The 18423-nt window shown below is 45.0% G+C and overlaps 1 protein-coding gene across 1 annotated transcript in view; it reads left to right on the top strand.

Moving 5' to 3' along the window:
• The first annotated feature begins 2556 nt into the window (after positions 1-2556).
• SESN3 (sestrin 3) overlaps positions 2557-18423 on the top strand; it is a 123437-nt gene continuing 107570 nt past the window's right edge. The window contains exon 1 of the mRNA XM_033949241.1: positions 2557-2914. Coding sequence (XP_033805132.1) covers positions 2843-2914 — 72 coding nt within the window. The 5' untranslated portion in view covers positions 2557-2842. The remainder of the gene's footprint in view (positions 2915-18423) is intronic.

Raw genomic sequence — 18423 nt, 5'->3', positions numbered from 1 at the left:
TGGGTATTCTAGGACCCAGGCGGAACGTGATTTGGGGGTGATCATTAGTGAAGACATGAAGACTGCCAATCAAGTGGAGAAGGCTTCATCAAAGGCAAGACAAATGATGGGTTGCATCCGAAGAAGTTTTATCAGCCGGAAGCCCGAAGTTATAATGCCATTGTACAGATCCATGGTGAGGCCTCATCTGGAGTATTGTGTACAATTCTGGAGGCCACATTACCAAAAGGATGTGCTGAGAGTTGAGTCGGTTCAAAGAATGGCCACCAAAATGGTCTCGGGACTCAAAGACCTCCCGTATGAAGAAAGGCTGAATAAATTGCAGCTATATTCACTCGAAGAACGTAGAGAGAGAGGAGACATGATAGAGACGTTTAAATATATCACCGGCCGTATTGAGGTGGAGGATGATATCTTCTTTTTTAAAGGTCCCTCTGCCACAAGAGGCCATCTGCTGAAAATCAGGGGTGGGAAATTTCATGGCGACACCAGGAAGTTCTTCTTCACCGAAAGGGTGGTCGATCGTTGGAATGAACTTCCACCTCAGGTGATTCAGGCCAGCAGCGTGAAGGATTTTAAAAGGAAATGGGATACACATGTGGGATCTCTAGGGGGGTAAATTCAAGGGGGTAGGGTTGTTGGAGTGGGCAGACTTGATGGGCTGTGGCCCTTTTCTGCCGTCATCTTCTATGTTTCTATGTTAATGTAATATTTGCAATATTGTTTTTTCCATAGGTAGGGTTGTGGTAGTTTGAGTCCCAGGAGTTAAAGCTGTTTTGGAATGGTATTTACTGTGTAGGTTCTAGCTATCTTTTTGTCAGAGTTGTATCTTCGCAAAGTGTCTTGCCATGGAACTTGTGTTATTCCAGGGAAAATACCAGAGTATAGTATAGTATCTATATATTTTTGTATGGCGAGTTATAAGGAAAAATGTCCTAGTTTAATTTTGGGTAGAATCAGGGCAGGATTAACCAATAGGCCAAGTAGGTACGTGCCTAGGGTCCGAAACGGTCATGGGGGCCCGATGAAGGAGGGCATCAACATTGTTTTTTCCAAACGGCAATGGGCCCCTCCAGCATCGATTGGCAACGCAGGCCCTTCCCCCCGATCGGCAACATGGGCCCCCCCATCGACGGAAAGTAAGACAAGAAAGCAACACGGGTAAGAAAGGCAACGGGAACTGTAATTGTGAAAGTGGTGCTGCTTGCCCAAAGCTTCACTCTGACGCAGCTTCCTGTTTTCACCTGGGCGCATGGTGGGGTGGGGCGGGGCAGGGGGGCCCAGTGTACTTGGGTGCCTAGGGGCCCTCGACGAATTAATCCTGCCCTGGGTAGAACGTGGAGAACTGAGATTTATGGGGCTTATATTGATATTTTGTCCCATTCACTCACAGATAAAAGATAATATTAATTGTTTTACTGGGTGGCTGAAACTGACTGGGGGGGGCCTTCTTTATACATCAAATACTTTTGTAATTTTTTTGTACTATCTGTTATAGCTAATTTAAATGTGGGGTGGGGGTGAAAAGAGGAAAGTTATGATGTACGGAAATATCACTTTGGTTCCCCCCCTCCACCTCTGTTACCTCCTCAAATATTTCTGTCTAGAGCAGGGGTAGGGAACTCCGGTCCTCGAGAGCTGTATTCCAGTCGGGTTTTCAGGATTTCCCCAATGAATATGCATTGAAAGCAGTGCATGCAAATAGATCTCATGCATATTCATTGAGGAAATCCTGAAAACCCGACTGGTTTGCAGCCCTCGAGGAGGGACTTTGACACCCCTGGCTTAAAGCATGACTTAAGTCAGGGATCTCAAAGTCCTTCCTTGAGGGCCGCAATCCAGTCGGGTTTTCAGGATTTCCACAATGAATATGCATTGAAAGCAATGCATGCACATAGATCTCATGCATATTCATTGGGGAAATCCTGAAAACCCGACTAGATTGCGGCCCTCGAGGAGGGACTTTGAGACCCCTGACTTAAGTCCATTCCCTGGTTCCCAACATTCCTAGATCCCAACTTTTCAAAAGGGAAATGAGTGATAACCCAAGACACAATAAATCTGGGTTGCAAACTGCCCCCCAGAGCTGACTCTATTATTTCTCCCCAAGTTTTGTACCCCCCCCCCGCAGTTTTTTTTTTTTTTTAGACAGAAGCTTATTAATAACTAATGCAGGTTTTTACAAAGCCTTGCAGTGGAGGTTTCTTTCTACCACGGGCCAGCGAGGTAAAGGCTTCGCCCGAGCAAGCAGCAGTATTTTCCTCTCCGGCCCCAGATAAAGGATTCGACAGCTGCCTGATAAAACGAGAGGGGTGTGACATCACCAGCCATAACTCCCTCCTCTTGCCTCCTGATTGGCGATTGGGCGAAACGATCGCTTAGCGAAGGGAAAGGCGTGGCGCAGTTGTTGGGACCCGGCCTTGAGATTGGCCGCCTTGTGGTCAACAAGCAAAGCGCGGCCAGTGGGCAGTTGCGGGGGGCGGGGCTAGGCCTTGTGATTGGCCGTTTGATGGATCGTGGGCGTGGAACGGAGCTTGAGAGACCAGCTCTGAACTGTCTCTCGAGCTGTCGGCCGCGAGCGCTCTTTGTGTGCGGGGCTGGGGGAATGGGGTAGAGCGGAAGACCGGGCCCGTGAGCGGAGGAGCCGCGCGGTGCAGCCCCCTCCTCCCCCTTCGACTCACGCAGGAACTCGGAGCAGCCCCGCACCCGATGCGCTGAAGCCAGCGGCGTCGGACACCCCGTTGCTGTCTCTCCCCCCCCACCCACCCAGCACCCTCAACCCCGGCTCGCTGCGGAGGTGGCCGGAGGGTGGGCGGGCGCGGACTCGCCCGGCGAAGGCAGAATGAACCGGGGTAGCCCCAGTACCGACTACACGATGTGCAGTAACTGTCAGAAACTTCTCCGCAAGGGCAAGGTATCTTTCTCCTGGGAACTTTGGGGGTGGGGTGGAATGGGGTGCACAGAAGTTCACCTCTGGGGTGGTGGTGGAATGGGGTGCTCCGGGGGGTGGGGGTGGAATGGGGTGTACCGGAGTTTCAGCTCTGGGGGGAGGGTGGAATGGGGTGCACCGGAGTTTCAGCTCTGGGGGGAGGGTGGAATAGAGTGCACTGAAGTTCCCGCTCCAGGGGGGGGAGGGGAGAGTGGAATGGGGTGCACCGGAGTTCCAGCTACGGGGGGGGGGGGCGGGGAGAGTGGAATGGGGTGCACCGGAGTTCCAGCTCGGGGGGGGGGAAGGGAGAGTGGAATGGGGTGCACCGGAGTTCCAGCTCAGGGAGGGTAGGGGAGAGTGGAATGGGGTGCACCGAGGTTCCAGCTACGGGGGGGGGGGGGGCGGGGAGAGTGGAATGGGGTGCATCGGAGTTCCAGCTCCGAGGGGGGAGGGGAGAGTGGAATGGGGTGCATCGGAGTTCCAGCTCCGGGGGGGGAGGGGAGAGTGGAATGGGGTGTACCGGAGTTCCAGTTCCGGGAGGGGAGGGGAGAGGAGAGTGGAATGGGGTGCACCGAGGTTCCAGGTCTGGGTGAGGGGAAAATGGAATGGGGTGCACCGGAGTTTCAGCTCCGGGGGGGGGGGAGAGGGAAGGTGGAATGGAGTGCACCGGAGTTTCAGCTCCGGGGGGGGGGGGGGGGAGGGAAGGTGGAATGGAGTGCACCGGAGTTCCAGCTCCTCCTCCCTGCTCCTCCGGGGTCCGCATAGAGGCAGCGTAGGCTGGCCATTCTCGCGGAAAAGTTGAACGGCAACATTAGATGTCAAGATAGGCATGAACGTCTACATTGCCACACGCAATAGGGTCTTGCAAACCGTACAAGACCGTGATAAGAGCTGTATACGTAGACCGTTGCATGATTTTTAGAGCCTTATAAACAACATTTGCAGAGACTATTACAGATAATTGCTACTGTTTTGTGTGTGGGGGGGGTGTCACATTTAAGTGCAGTCTCTGATTTTGGGGTTCATTTCATACTTGTAACTCTAGCTATAATGAGAGGTTTGAGCTCTCTCTGCTTATTAGCGAGCAGTAACCCTGATTTCTTAAGTAGAATACGGTTTGCGGTATGAGGTCGGATCGTGGTGTCCTCGACGTTTTTCTTGGGTTATCTCTTTGCAGAATGCAAAAAAAAAAAAAAAATCTACTTTGTGACAATAAATACTGCAATATATTTTAAGAAAGTAGTTAAGTGCCTCTCGGAATTCCCCTATTAATAAAAAACTAGTCGTCAAACTGTTTTCTTCTCCCTGAATAATAACTTCGCCCGAGCAATGGAAAATAACTGGTTAAGTGCCGCTTTGTCTTCAGTTTGTCTGTGGTTTGGATTGGAGCTATAGCTGTTTTGAATTCGTTTTTGCAACGCACACGGCACCCGTACACTTTAGATTGAAGCCCCTCTTTTCATATTTGAATTTGGAAGATTTTAGGTGCGAATGAATCAAATGAGTTTGTGAATGCACAACTTATTCGTTATATTCGTCTATTTTACTTATTGAATCTGTTGGTATAGTAATGCTGCAAGAAAAAAAAAAGCTCTCCTTAATTCTCTTGTGCTTTGTCCAAAAAATTGTTTTTCTTCTCTGGGTCAGGGTAAGTGAAGTGCCAATCAAAGTTGTTGTTGAAGCCTCTTTCTCCTGCAATTGACTGCCAGATTTTTCTTCCTGTTTCTTTCCCATTTCTTAAGACCTTTTTCTTTTTTTTTTTTCTTGCCTTTATCAGAGAATATTACAGTCTTTAAAAAGAATATATTAAAGCATTTCACAATGGTGACAAAATTTCTTGCAGAGACCTTGAATGCTAGGAACAAGTTATTTTTCTCCCAGCCCTGGCATCGGGTTTCATTTGAGACTTGCAGCTCAGCTCATTGTAGCAAGACTTGGGAGGCATAAACTGGAGCAGGAAAAAAAAAAAAAAAGTTCATTTGGAGTTAACCATTTCATTGCCAAATGAATGGGCTGTCTGTTTTGTTTTCTAATCGCGGTGAAAATATAGTTTAATAAATAATTTGAAAGAAAAATCAACTCGTTATAACTAAAATGCAGTGTATTTGTGATGAGCTTAGGCAAAACTGCCACCTTTGTTAAGTCAGTGTGATCAGGCTATACAAATCTCACTCTGCTTCAGGATGTAAAGTTCAAAACCAGGACTGACCAAAAAGTCAGTAACTGGGTAACTTAGCAACCCTGCTGTAAAATAGAATGACTGGCCTGTCCCCTATTCGCCAATCCTTTTTCTTATAACTCAAGATGCCACAAACCAGACTTGGCTTTCAGGATATCCCTAACGAATAGGTATCTCCAAGCACTGTCTCAACATTTCCTACGGCAGGGTGGGCAAACATATTCCTTGAGGACCACAACCCCATTGGAATTTCAAGGTTTCCACAATGAATATGCATGAGATAATTAGATTGCATACAATGGAAGCGTACTTCTCCCTCGGTATTCGTGGGGGATAGGGGCAGAGCCGGACCGCGAATTGAGAAAAACCACGAATAACTTCTCGGCTGGCTCTGACCCAGCCCCGCCTCCCTCCCGCCTTCCCCCCCAGCATCCCGGCCTTACCTGGTGGTCTAGCAGGCTTTCGGGGCAGGAGCGATCTTCCTACGCTCCTGCCCCGTGTAGATCGCCAATAGGAAATGACTGCTATGAGTTCCCGTAGTCTCTCAAGGCTACGACCTGAGCTCACGGTCTATTTGTACTGGTGCTCCTCCGATGCCGAAACCTGGCTACGCTTCTGGTTCTCAGAACTGCCGAGTATAGTGAGATCGCCTTGTGTCTTGGTACTCCATTCTTGCCTTCTTTGCTACTTCTGCTTGGAAGCCCATTGTATGTACAAAGGATCAGTGTTGGGAGTGGTTCATGGATTCGATACTACCCAAATTAGTTTAAATTTTAATATATATGGGTACTTTTGTCTCTTGAGGGCTTACAATCTAAGTTCTTGTAACTGGGGCAGGGGAGGGCTAAGTGACTTGTCCGGGATCACAAGGAGCCATAATGGGAAACCAACATAGTTTTTTGGGTTCTCAGTCCACTATACTAACTGTTTAGTCTACTCCTCAACTCAACAAAGACCGACATTGCCGTAAGACACGCTACCAATTCACAGTCCAGTGTAGTAAGTTTTAGAGAGAAGGCTGACATTAGGGGAGTGTGGAGGGCCCACTGGCCCCAAAGATTGAAGAGGCTGTTGTACCTCCTGGTTAGTGCTGAATTGATTCAAAGTGAGTTGCTTTAAAAATAAAACAAAAAATCAGATTTATCAATTTGGGCCGCGCAGCTGGAGGGGTCAAGACCAGCACCATCTTCCTCCCATACCACTCTCCCACATTCTGCAGATGCTTTCCTGAAGCAGCAGTGACGACAAACTGAAACAGAAGGGCTGTGGGACCTTTCTGTATGTTCCCTCCCTCTCCGATGTCAATTCTTCCGGGGTAGAGTCTTCAGCCGTAGATATGTATGGGAAGGTCCTGCAGCCAGTCTGAGTTTGTGACTGTTGCTGCTGGATGTGGGCTAGGGGAGAGAAAGGGGCAGAGACTGGTGGGGTGTGGCAGATAATATTGGAAGATAGGGAGAGCGAAAGAGTAGACACTAGTAAAAGTGGGGTGGGAGGCAGAAGCTGGTGGAAATTATTTGGTGCAGGTAGGAGAGAGAGAGGGCAGATTATAGAAATGGGAAGATACTGGATGGAAGGTGAGGGTAAATAAGCTGTATAGAAGGAGGGAGACAAGTCTGTATTAGAGAATGACTCGGGGACAAATTTTTCCCTGTCCCCATGAGAACTCATTTTCTTGTCGTGTCCCCGCAAGTTCTTTTCCTGTCCCTGCCCCATTCCCGCAAGCTACATCTTCATCTGCACAAGCCTTGACACTTTAAAATCAAAAGTGTTTGAGGTTTGTGAGGTTAAGGCAGAGCTTACAAGAATGGGGCAGGGACAGTGACAAAACTCTCCGTATCTTTCTCTAGCCTAGATGGAAGATGGGGAGATAGGAGGGAGATGATGGAAAGGGGAAGAGAGACACTGGTGGAAGAATAAATAGTGTGGAGATGCTGGATGGAAAGAGGGAGGGGGAGGCAGACACTGTTTAGAAGGGGGCAGCTGCTGGATGGAAAGAGGGGAGAAAAATGAACTCCAAGCTATCAAGAAGTTCCTATTCTGCAGAAGAAACCTCCAAAGGAAATCCATGAATGTATGATACAAACATTGAGTGACAAATGCTCATCATACTCCACAGTGAAGAAGTGGTGTGCAAACTTTCAGTGTGGAGACTTTGAGACCGAAGATGCAGCAAGGTCTGGGAGGCCTCAAACTCCTGAAATCGTTGACCTTGTCCATGACCAGATTTTGGCAGATTGGCGAATATAGGCTAAAATAATTGCTGAGCGCTACAGATATCCAGGGAACGTGTTGACTGTATAATCCACGAGCACCTAGGTATGCAGAAGCAGTCGGCCAAGTGGGTGCCCAAATGTTTGAATGCTCATGAGAAACGACATCAAATGGACGCTTCCAAGTTGATTTTGCAGCATTTTCAGCAAGCTGGTGCCAGCTTTTTTGAATGATTAGCTTCTTGGAATGACTAGTTACCATTGACAAAACAATCTATGCAATGGCAGCACTCGGGTTCTTCAAGACCAAGGAAATTCAAGACCCAGAAGTCAGCAGGAAAGGTCAAGGCCGCAGTGTTTTGGGATCAGGAATGTGTTGTAACGATTTCCTATCTTCTAAGGAGCCAAACGGTTAAGGCAGAATACTACTGTAACTTGCTGTGCTGATTTAAAGGAGGTTCTCGCCAAGGCTGGCAAAACGATAGATGTTTTGACACTGCTGGGGTTTCGGCGCATAGACAATCCACCCTACTCACCAGATCTTGCGCTATCTGACTATTTTCTGTTTCCAAACCTTAAAAAAGAGTTTGAAAGGGCGACAATTTTTGAGTGATTTTCAGAGGGGATTGCAGCAGTGGAGCAGTGACCAGATGTCGGAGTATTGTTTTGGAAAGGTTACATCAAACTTCAGATACAATGTGCTAAGTGTGTTGAACTTTGGGGTGACTATGTGGAATAACTGTAAGCTTCATGTCGCCGTGTCATTTCTTTCTTTGGCCTGCAAACTTTTCAGCACCCCCCTCATACAGGGGGCAAACTCTGTCGAGAAGAGAAAGAGGGCAGAGTTAGTGAGAGACTGGGAATAAGGAGAAGTAAAATAGAGCCAGGGAGAGGGGAAGAGATGGAAAACTGCCAGTAGATCATAAAAAGAGGAACTTGAAAAGTCTAGATAGTAAGAATGAGTTAAATCTGGACACTGAGGTAGAAAAATAAATTGAAGAAAGCTGAAGGGATAAAGAGGAGAGAAAAATCCTGGCAAGAGACTTAAGATGGAGGAAAGCAAAAACCAGAGAAGTAAATGGCCAGAAATAAAGGTAGAATTTTTTTTTATTTTTTTTTTAATTCAGGATAAAGTAGTTTGGTGCCAGTATTTATAAAGGTTAATAAATATAAATAGAATTAAGATGATATATTTTCATTGAACTAATTTTAATACATTTTTGACAGCTATCAGAGACCAAAACTTCTTTCTCAGGTCTGGACAGCTTACTGTCTTGACCCGGGGAAGGAGGTAACAAAGTAAATGACAGCAGATAAAAGACCTGAATGGTCCATCGAGTTTCCCCAATAGGTACATGCATTACAGATCCATGATTAAGTTCAATTGTCTTTGTTCACTGGGTCATAGACCATAGAAATCTGCCAAGTAATGTGCTTAGGTTCCAACTAGTGGAGTTACCATCGAAGCTCACTCCAGTAATTTGAGATGGTCTAGGTAGGATGGAGTTCCTATCAAAGCTCTCCCCAGCCCATCCTAAGCCAAATAGCCATATACAGGTCTCAAACTGTTCCAAGTCTGCCCAGTACCGGCCTTAATTCTTCCAATTATACCCTTCATTTTCTGATTAGAGATCCTTTGTGTTCATCCCAAGCTTTTTTGAATTCTGCCACTGTTTTCTTCTCCACTACCTCTCTCAGTAGGGCATTCCAGGCATCCACCACCCTCTCCATGAAAAAGAATTTCCTAATATTACTCCTTAAGTCTACCACCCCACAACCTCAATTTATTTCCTCTAGCTTTATCATTTTCCTTTCTCCAGAAAAGATTTGGTTCCATATTAATATCTTTTTAAGTATTTAAACATCTATATCATATCTCGCCTGTCCTTCCTGTCCTCTAGATCAGTGGTAGGCAAACTCATTAGTCAAAAGAGCCAAAGATCAGCAGTACAACGATTAAGATTTCTTTTGAGAGCCAAATTTCTTTTCAAGAACCATGTTGTTAGGAGTCGGTTTAAACTAGCTACTAACGTTAAAATAAAACCAGATATCATAATAATAATCTTACTTATTGACAAAAAAAATCTTTCTACCTTTTGTCATTTCTGCTTTAATCATTTTGTCTTCACTTATTTCTTTCTAGCCAACATTTGTCCTCTCTGTCTTCCATGCAGCATCAGTCCCTTCCATGTCTGCCCCTGCCATCCACTGTCCGTCCTCTCCCCATTCCATATGGCATCTTCCTTCTTTCTATGCGCCTTCCATAAACTGTCTATCTTGTGCCCCTTCTCTCCTTTGTACATGATTCATTTTTCTCTGTCACTACCCCCTCCCCATCCATGCTCTGACATCTCCTCCTTCCTTTTCCCTTGGTCTGGCATACCTTCCTCCTTCCCTCCATGTCTTGCTGACACTAAGGCCTGGATTCTGTATAGGACGCCGGTCCAGGAGTCATATGCAGAATTGGGCCTACATCCGCCCAAAGTTAACCCGATTCAGTAACCGACATCCATGTTGCAGACGCCGGTTACAGAATCGGGTTTAACATGCCCAACCCCCCTCCCCCCCACCAGTGGCCCCCTTAAGATCACCGGCAGGAAGGTGCTCAGCCCTTCCTGCTGACAAAACCCGCCCCCCTGACGATCGCAGCAGGAGGGTACCCAACCCCTCCTGCTGGCCCCCCCAACGGCTTCCCCTAAGATCGCCGGCAGGAGAGTGCTGAACCCCTCATTCCGGACCCCCCCCCCAAACCCTCCCCACACCGGAACCCCCCCTTAGACTTACTTTCTCAAGTTGGACCGGACGGCTCTTCGCACATCCGGCCAGCAGGCCCGCCTCCATCCAAAAGAGGCGGGCCCACCCCTCCCCTGCCCAACCCACAGGATCCTAGGGCCTGATTGGTCCAGGCGCCTAAGGCCCCTCCCGCTATAGGAGGCATCTTTCCCTGTCTGTCCCATGGGCTCAAAATCTATCTAATAGTGCTTCCTGATTCAGTGAAAAATATTTTGATTCGATTTACCCTGTTGAATCGATTTTCCGATTTGATTCATTTTCAATGACGCAGCTTTTTAAGTTTAAACATTTTATTTAAACAAGGCAATATCAAGGAAATCAGGCAGCACTATCATATTCCCCCTTCCCAGCCCCCCGCCCCAATTCTCAGCTTCCGCAGAGTATCCCCAGAGCATGACAAAAATTGCTGGATTCACAAAGAGGAATAAATCAAAAATTGTGTATCCTGATTGCCCTCATGACTCGGAAAATCCAGTTCCAATTCCTCCTTCCACATCTGCAGCACAGTGTTCCAAAAGTTCAGATGAAGAATGTGCCTATGCTGCTGTGGAGGAGTTGTATGAACCTGAAGTGGATGAAAAACAACCTCGCCTGCTAACTCAGGAAGATCTTAATGATCTGGCTAGAGACTTGTCACTGTCAAAGGGGAAAGCAGAATTGTTGGGTTTAAGGCTGAAGTAATGGAAATCTTAAGGCAGGACACCAAAATATCTTTTTTTTCCGTGATTGTCGCACCATCCTGGCTTCCTTTTACCAAATGGAATGAAACATTTGTTTCTGTACTGATATTAATGGTCTCGTGCGTGAACTGGGATGTGAACATGTTTCTGACGAATGGAGACTACTCATTTATTCAAGCAAAGCAAGCCTTAAAGCGGTACTTTTACACTATGGAAACCAGAAGCCATCTGTTCCTGTTGCTCATGCAGTTGGTGGAGACACTTTTAAAACTGACATGCTATGCAGATCGCCAGTGGAACTTCTGTGGTGATCTCAGTTGTCACTCCTGGGTCTGCAACTGGGGTACACCAAATACAGAACATGTGCTTCTTGTGTCTTTGGAACTGTTCTGATGATGCCAACCACTACAGGCAGAAACAATGGCCAAACCGAGATGAATCCGTACCTGGCAGGTGTTTCACATTTTATCTGCCGTTAGTACATTGTGAGAAAATCTATCTTCCAGCACTTCACATTAAACTGGGTCTGCTGAAAAATTTTGTCAAGGCAATGAACAGGAATGGTGTGATGCGTTTCAGCACCTAAGAAGTACGTTTGGTTTCAAGAAAAGTGAAGCCAAAATCAAAGAAGGTGTTTGTTGTTTTTTGGGGTTTTTTTTTTCTGGACCCGAAATCCGTGAACTGATCCTTGATGAGTCATTCAAACAGAAGCTGAACCCAGCTGAATCAGAAGCATGGGAAGCATTCATGCTGGTTCAGAATTTTCTTGGTAATCACAGATCAGAGAAGTATGCTGAGCTTGTGGAGAACATGCTGACAGCATATCAGCTAATGGATGCCTGAATGTCACTTAAAATGCTCTTCTTACAGTCTGACCTCGACTTCTTCCTACCCAATCTTGGTGATGTCAGCGATGAGCATGGGGAAAGATTTCATCAAGAGCACTGGTCGCCATACATGATAAAGGACATAGTACTACTCAAAAGGGTCCAGAGAAGAGCAACTAAAATGGTTAAGGGGCTGGAGGAGTTGCCGTACAGTGAGAGAGATTGGAGAAACTGGACCTCTTCTCCCTTGAAAAGAGGAGACTGAGAGGGGACATGATCGAAACATTCAAAATACTGAAGGGAATAGACCTTGTAGATAAAGACAGACTGTTCACACTCTCCAAGGTAGGGAGAACGAGAGCGCATTCTCTAAAGTTGAAAGGGGATAGGTTCTGTACAAACGTGAGGAAGTTCTTCTTCACACAGAGTGGTGGAGAGCTGGAACGCTCTTCCGGAGTCTGTTGTAGGGGAAAACACCCTCCAGGGTTTCAAGACAAAGTTAGACATGTTCCTGCTGAACCAGAATGTACACAGGTAGGGCTAGTCTCAGTTAGGGCGCTGGTCTTTGACCAAGGGTCGCCGCATGAGCGGACTGCTGGGCAGGATGGACCAACTGGTCTGACCCAGCAGCGGCAATTCTTATGTAAGATGATAGAAAGCAGGTATCGGGGAAAGTTCAATCCCAGTATGAATGGTGACTATTGTTGGTTCTTGCGAAGAGGGACAAATGTGCAGTACAAGCGTAAAAGCAAGTGTCTCAAAACATTTCTGAACATGCTGACATCACTTTTGTGTGAGTTAAGAGAGGCGTAAATATGTGGTATAACATGTCTCCTTATTGTCTTCGTGTTTATTTTGAGAGTAAACTCCTTAACACAAGTTTGATGGGACACAGTTCATACTCGCAATATTGTGCCGATATGGCAAACTGGCTAAAAATAAAAAAAAAAAATCAGTGATGTGTATCTCAGAAACCTGACGTGCTAGCTGAATTTCAATTAGAAATCTGAAATCAGCGTCATTAAATTAACTAAGAACACTTCTTAAGTTCTCAGTAGCAAAGAGAAACTTTTTTTTTTTTGTTGACCAGTGTTTTACATAGAAAGCCCCAGGACTTTCTTGTAGAGTGGAAGGGTGAAGTTAAGAGAAATAAAGGAAAGGGGATCTAAGAGTGACAATAGCAAGATGAGAAGTAGCAGAAGGGCAAACATCAAGAGGTCAGAATGGGAAGAATGTCGGATGTGAGAGGAAATGTAGATAAGGAAAGGGATTGGGACTTGTGTAACCATAGAAAAGCAGCATATTTTTACAAACCGTGCATAACCGAGCGCGTTTTACAACTTTTTTTTTCATTCCGATCCGGCATCCCTCCCGCTCGCGTTACCCCCCCCTCCCCCGCGATCCTACAACCCCCCTCAGCACCGCAAAACATCTCTTACCCGATTGGGCACCAGCACCAATGCACAGGACGTGCCAGTGCCCGAAGATCCTCCCTCGTTGGGCTGGGCTGGCCTGGGCTGGGCTGGGCTGTGCGGTGCAGGGAGATCCTCCTTCTTCCCTGTGCCGGGCTGGACTGGGCTTTGAGCATTTGCACATGCTCAAAGCCTTCTGATCTCGCTCTCTCCGAGATTCTCAAATCTGAGAATCTCGGAGAGAGTGAGATCAGAAGGCTTTGAGCATGTGCAAATGCTCAAAGCCCAGTCCAGCCCGGCACAGGGAAGAAGGAGGATCTCCCTGCACAGCCCAGCACAACGAGGGAGGATTTTTGGGCACTGGCACGTCCTGTGCATTGGTGCTGGTGCCGGTGCCCAATCAGGTAAGAGATGTTTTGCGGTGCTGGGGGGGTTGTAGGATCACGGGGGAGGGGGGGTGACGCGAGCGGGGGGGTGGAGGCTGGTTCGCAGGCCAGAACAGTAAGCGGGAGTGGGAGGAGGTTATAGCAGCATGCGCGGTATGCGTGTATGCGTGCTATATAAAAAATTTTTTTACAGACATGCTTTGGACCCGCGCGCTATACGCGTATGCGTGTTATACACGCATGCGTGTTATATGTGTGGAAATACGCTACTTACTATGTACCTGGGGCAATGGAGGATTAACCCCCCCCTTTACAAAAGCACGTAAGAGGTTTTTAGTGCCAGCTGGCGCGATAAATGCTCTGCGCTGCTCCAATGCTCTTGGGAATTCTATGACCGTCAGAGCAGCGCAGAACATTTAGCGTGCCGGCCAGCGCTAAAAACTTCTGCGCTTTTGTGTAAAAAAAAAAAAATTGGGGGGTAAGTAGCTTGCCCAGGATCACAAGGAGCAGCGCTGGGATTTGATTCCATAACTTTAGGGTGCTGAGGCAGCAGCAGCTCTACCACTAGGCCACTCCCTCACCTCCAGATAAAATAACAATGAAGGATCAGGAAAGGAGCAAATAAAAAAAAAAAATGAAGATAAGGATAATAAAAGGTCAGGAACTACTACAAAAGTTCACTTATTTTTAAGATTTACATTTACAACATATATCAGCGCATATTGACTAAGATTAATATCCCCTGAATGGAATAAAGAGTATTTTAGATGGTGTCTATCATGTATTTGCATTTCTATAAAAATAGAATCCAAATATATTACAAATGCTGTGTCATAAACTAGAATATATTCAGTAGAAGAATAGTGCAGGGCTCTAGTAACTGTTTGATCCTGAGACTGGACTAGCTTAACTGTTTAGGCAAACTAGGCAGCTGTCTAGGTGGCACCTTCTGGGGGATACTGGAATAGATGTACAGTAGTCAAAGAAAAATAGTTCTCGGACACTCAAAGAGCCATAAGCTTGTGCATTTTAGAGGGATTGTTCTTTCAGATTTGGATGATTTTGGTTTGTTTTAATTTTCAGGATCTCCAAGTAGGGGCCTATGAACACAAGACTGAAAACTGACCTAGTGCACCTAACTTTACGCTAGCTTTAATGTTAAACCTTTTTTTTCTGATCTTGAAAAGATTTTATGAGAGACTTTTTAATATCTGACTTAAGGGGCTTGCCACGTACGTGAGGGTTTTTTTTTTTAAATTTTAAATTGTGTAGAGTTTTCACCCCCGTCTTCTAAATGGGAACACGGTGCTGGGTGTGTAGAAATGCTTTTAGATGGCTTTGCTATAAGTGGGGATAGGGGAAGTTGGCGCTGGCTTATGGTGCCCTGGAAATCCTCCATGGTGTGTTTCAAGTTTCAAGTTTAATTACATTTGATGAATCGCTTATTACAATATCTAAGCGAAGTACAGTTTAAAAACCAACAGATTGTGGTAATACATATAGTTTAAATGGGCTAGACAATAGACAGACATTTTGGACAGACACGAATGAGTAGGAAAGAGGGGGAAAGTTACAATTACGATATTTGTTAAAATTCACATAAAAAGGTAAACATGGGGTGAGGTAAGGTAGAAATTTTATTAATTATTAGTAGAATGCGAGAATTTAGAAAAGATCTATCATAAATCAAATGCGTCTTGAAATAAATATGTTTTTAAATTTTTTTTAAAAGAGATAAGGTCTTTTTCGTTTTTAATAAAATTTGGAAGGGCGTTCCACAATGAAGGGGCCACCACGGAGAACATATCATTTCGTCTTGTGCCGATAATTCTCAACGAGGGGATTGAAAGCAAGTTCGATGAGGATGATCTTAGAGAGCGAGAAGAGTTGTATGGGACAATCATTTTTGATATAAATTGGGGTTCGTTAAAGATTAATGTTTTATAAACCAGAAATATAACTTTGAAGGTGATTCGATGAGAGATGGGGAGCCAATGTGATTTAATAAATAATGGGGTAACATGATCATATTTTTTTGCTTTGTGAATTAGTTTAATTGCAGTGTTTTGGATAATTTGGAGCCGTCTCTTTTCTTTCTGGGTTATGTTGATTAAAAGGGAATTACGGTAGTCTAATTTTGAGATGATTAGAGAATGAACTAGAATATTAATTGATTTGGGATCTAAGAGGGAGGAAATTGAACGAAGAAGCCGTAGTCTGTAAAAGCAAGATTTAACTATTTCACTAATATGGCTATGAAATGAAAGATCTACATCAATTATTACTCCAAGAATTTTCAATTGGGGGACAGATTCAAGAGGAGTATTGTCTAATATGAATGGTGTTTTTGAAGTTATGTTTCCTTTCCAAGTAAAAAGCATTGTTTTTGATTTTTGAGTATTCAGGGCTAGTTTATTATTGCTTAGCCAATTTTTTATCAGTTCTAGTTTGTCATTGATAATTTTTATTTCTTCCGCGTTTTCTGGGTTGAGAGGGTGCATGAGTTGAATATCATCTGCGTAGGAAAAGGCTGTAAAACCTAGTGACTGTGAGATAGTTATAAGAGGGGATAAAAAAATATTGAATAGAAGAGGAGATTTATGTTCAGTAGACCTAATCACTTGGCTATAGATCCCAAGTTGCTTGGCTGCAACTCTACATGATGGGACATTTTGGGAGCCATGCTCGGTATATTAATCAGTAGAGAATGACACGGTGACAAAATTCATCACCGTCCCCGCGGATAACCGCGGGAAATAAACCCATGTCATTTTCTAGTGTTTATTTCATTCTCTGTCCTTCTACACCAGCATTCTTCAAAGCAAAGCTTGTGGGTCAGTGGTTGTGGCCATTCATGCTCTGATTCTTCCCTCTTTCCTTAAAGAATGACATGAAGATGGTTTCCCGCGGTTATCCGCAGGGACGGGAACGGTGATGAATTTTGTCACCGTGTCATTCTCTATTAATCAGTTTGAAAGGTACCTTCAGCTCGGGAGTGTGGTACAGTTATTAAAGATAACCTGGCTCTAAGCACTCGAATTTAAATTTTATAGTTTTATTTCTTGAAGGAATAATCTTCCTACAGTTATTAATTTTTTGGGTGTGCTGAACAAAATACATGACTTGAAAATGAGATCTTGGATGTATACTTGCGCCCTAAAAATTGACAAGACATATTCTGAGTGACTGTAGCATTAGACCTTGCAGAAGTGCTGTCTCCTTAGATAATTCAGATGTCGCTGTTGTGTTGGAAGGGATGAGAGGAATAAATATTTTAGGGTGTCACTGGCTGCAACGTTTGCTCAAACCGGAATGAAACTGGATGCTCATTTTTCCCAGAATTATTCTGCAGTAGAACATTTTATGTTTCCTGCTGTCTCTAGGTCTAGTACTGGTGTGTAGTGGTGGGAGAAATCTTTCCTGGCTATGTGTCAGGAAATTTCCTTCAGGATGTTATCCTTCCTTGTAAAATGTACTAAATTTAATGTATGTTTCTGCTTATCTCTTGAGAGCCTTTTTAGGTGTAAAGTTGGAATAATCAACAAAAGAAAGTTAGGGCTTTGTTTAATCTTTACATTTTTTAGAATGGTGGGGGATATGTTTTAATTGGACTTTAGATGGTATATAGTAGTGGTCTCAAACGCAAACCCTTTGCAGGGCCACATTTTGGATTTGTAGGTACTTGGAGGGCCTCAGAAAAAAATAGTTAATGTCTTATTAAAGAAATGACAATTTTGCATGAGGTAAAACTCTTTAGTTTTATTTTACTTTTGTGATTATGATAAACATACCGAGAGCCTCAAAATAGTACCCGGTGGGCCACATGTGGCCCCAGGGCCGTGAGTTTGAGAGCACTGCTATTCAGCTATATATTTCTGTATTTTCCTGCTTTCTTGTAGTGTATTTAGTTTGTACCTAATTTTGGGTGTGTTGCAGCCACTACCACAAAGTCATAAAATCAATCAAAATAAGTTTTATAGGCAATAAGTAATACTTATCTAAATGAACTAATTAGGGATGCACTTTAATTTAGTTGCACAAGATTGAAATGTGTAATAACCTACAAATGTACAACTGATGTTGCATGTGTTTAATTTTTAATATACATTGCTAGCCCGATTGTTCACAGTTCGGATAATTGGCATTGCGGCTGCTGATAATCAGCGACAGCCAATATTCAGTGGCGCTGCCTGGTTAGCAGTCTGTAAATAGAGGTGCAGAAGAGCCAGCAGTTATCTTATTCTTTGTGATTCTGTACAGCGCTGTGTACGTCTGGTAGCGCTATACAAATTAATAGTAGCAATGAGCACAAGCGCAGAAAAAACACATGAAGGAACCCCCCCATAAAAACACAATAGCGGGAGAGATGTTCAGCCAACAATTCCCCCCCCCCCCAAGCAGTGGGAGAGATGTCCACACTCTCGCTGCCTTAAAATTCAGCCGCACGCACCCCACCCCCTGCAGCAGGAGAGATGCCCCCTCCCCCTTACCTCAAAATAGATGACCCGGAGGAACACGGACTCTCTCCCCTAGCGTTGTCTAAAATGGGCCTTCCCCTCCCCGGTGCATCTTAGGATGAACTGGGGAGGGGCCTGAGGCCTGCCGTTTCAGATGTTCATTTGCCTGCTTACTGCCTCAAAGTTGTCGGAGAAACTGGACATCTTGTTTCTTTTCTTTATCCAGCCTTGACAAGAATAGAGGCTGTGACTGCTGTGTTGAAGAAGTTAGGGGGCATCTGTGAAATCTCCCACACTTAGTGCAGGTGGTGCTCAAGTTGGTGACTTGTTTTGTTTACACCTTATGCATTGCAAAAGGTTAAGTTTTGTTTATCTGTTGTCTATTCTGCTCATATCATTAAACATATGCTTCTCAGGGAGTGTCCCTGTACCCCTCCCTCTTCTGTTTCCTCTTCAGTGCTGACCACCTGCTTTGGTATGAACTGAGGAATTGGACAGCCAAGAAGGATGGGAGGCTGAGTCAAAGAATGCTAATGAAGCTCCTTACAAG

This window comes from Geotrypetes seraphini, chromosome 6 (assembly GCF_902459505.1).
Source record: "Geotrypetes seraphini chromosome 6, aGeoSer1.1, whole genome shotgun sequence".
Taxonomy (NCBI): domain Eukaryota; kingdom Metazoa; phylum Chordata; class Amphibia; order Gymnophiona; family Dermophiidae; genus Geotrypetes; species Geotrypetes seraphini.
This window is presented reverse-complemented; position numbering and strand designations above follow the sequence as displayed.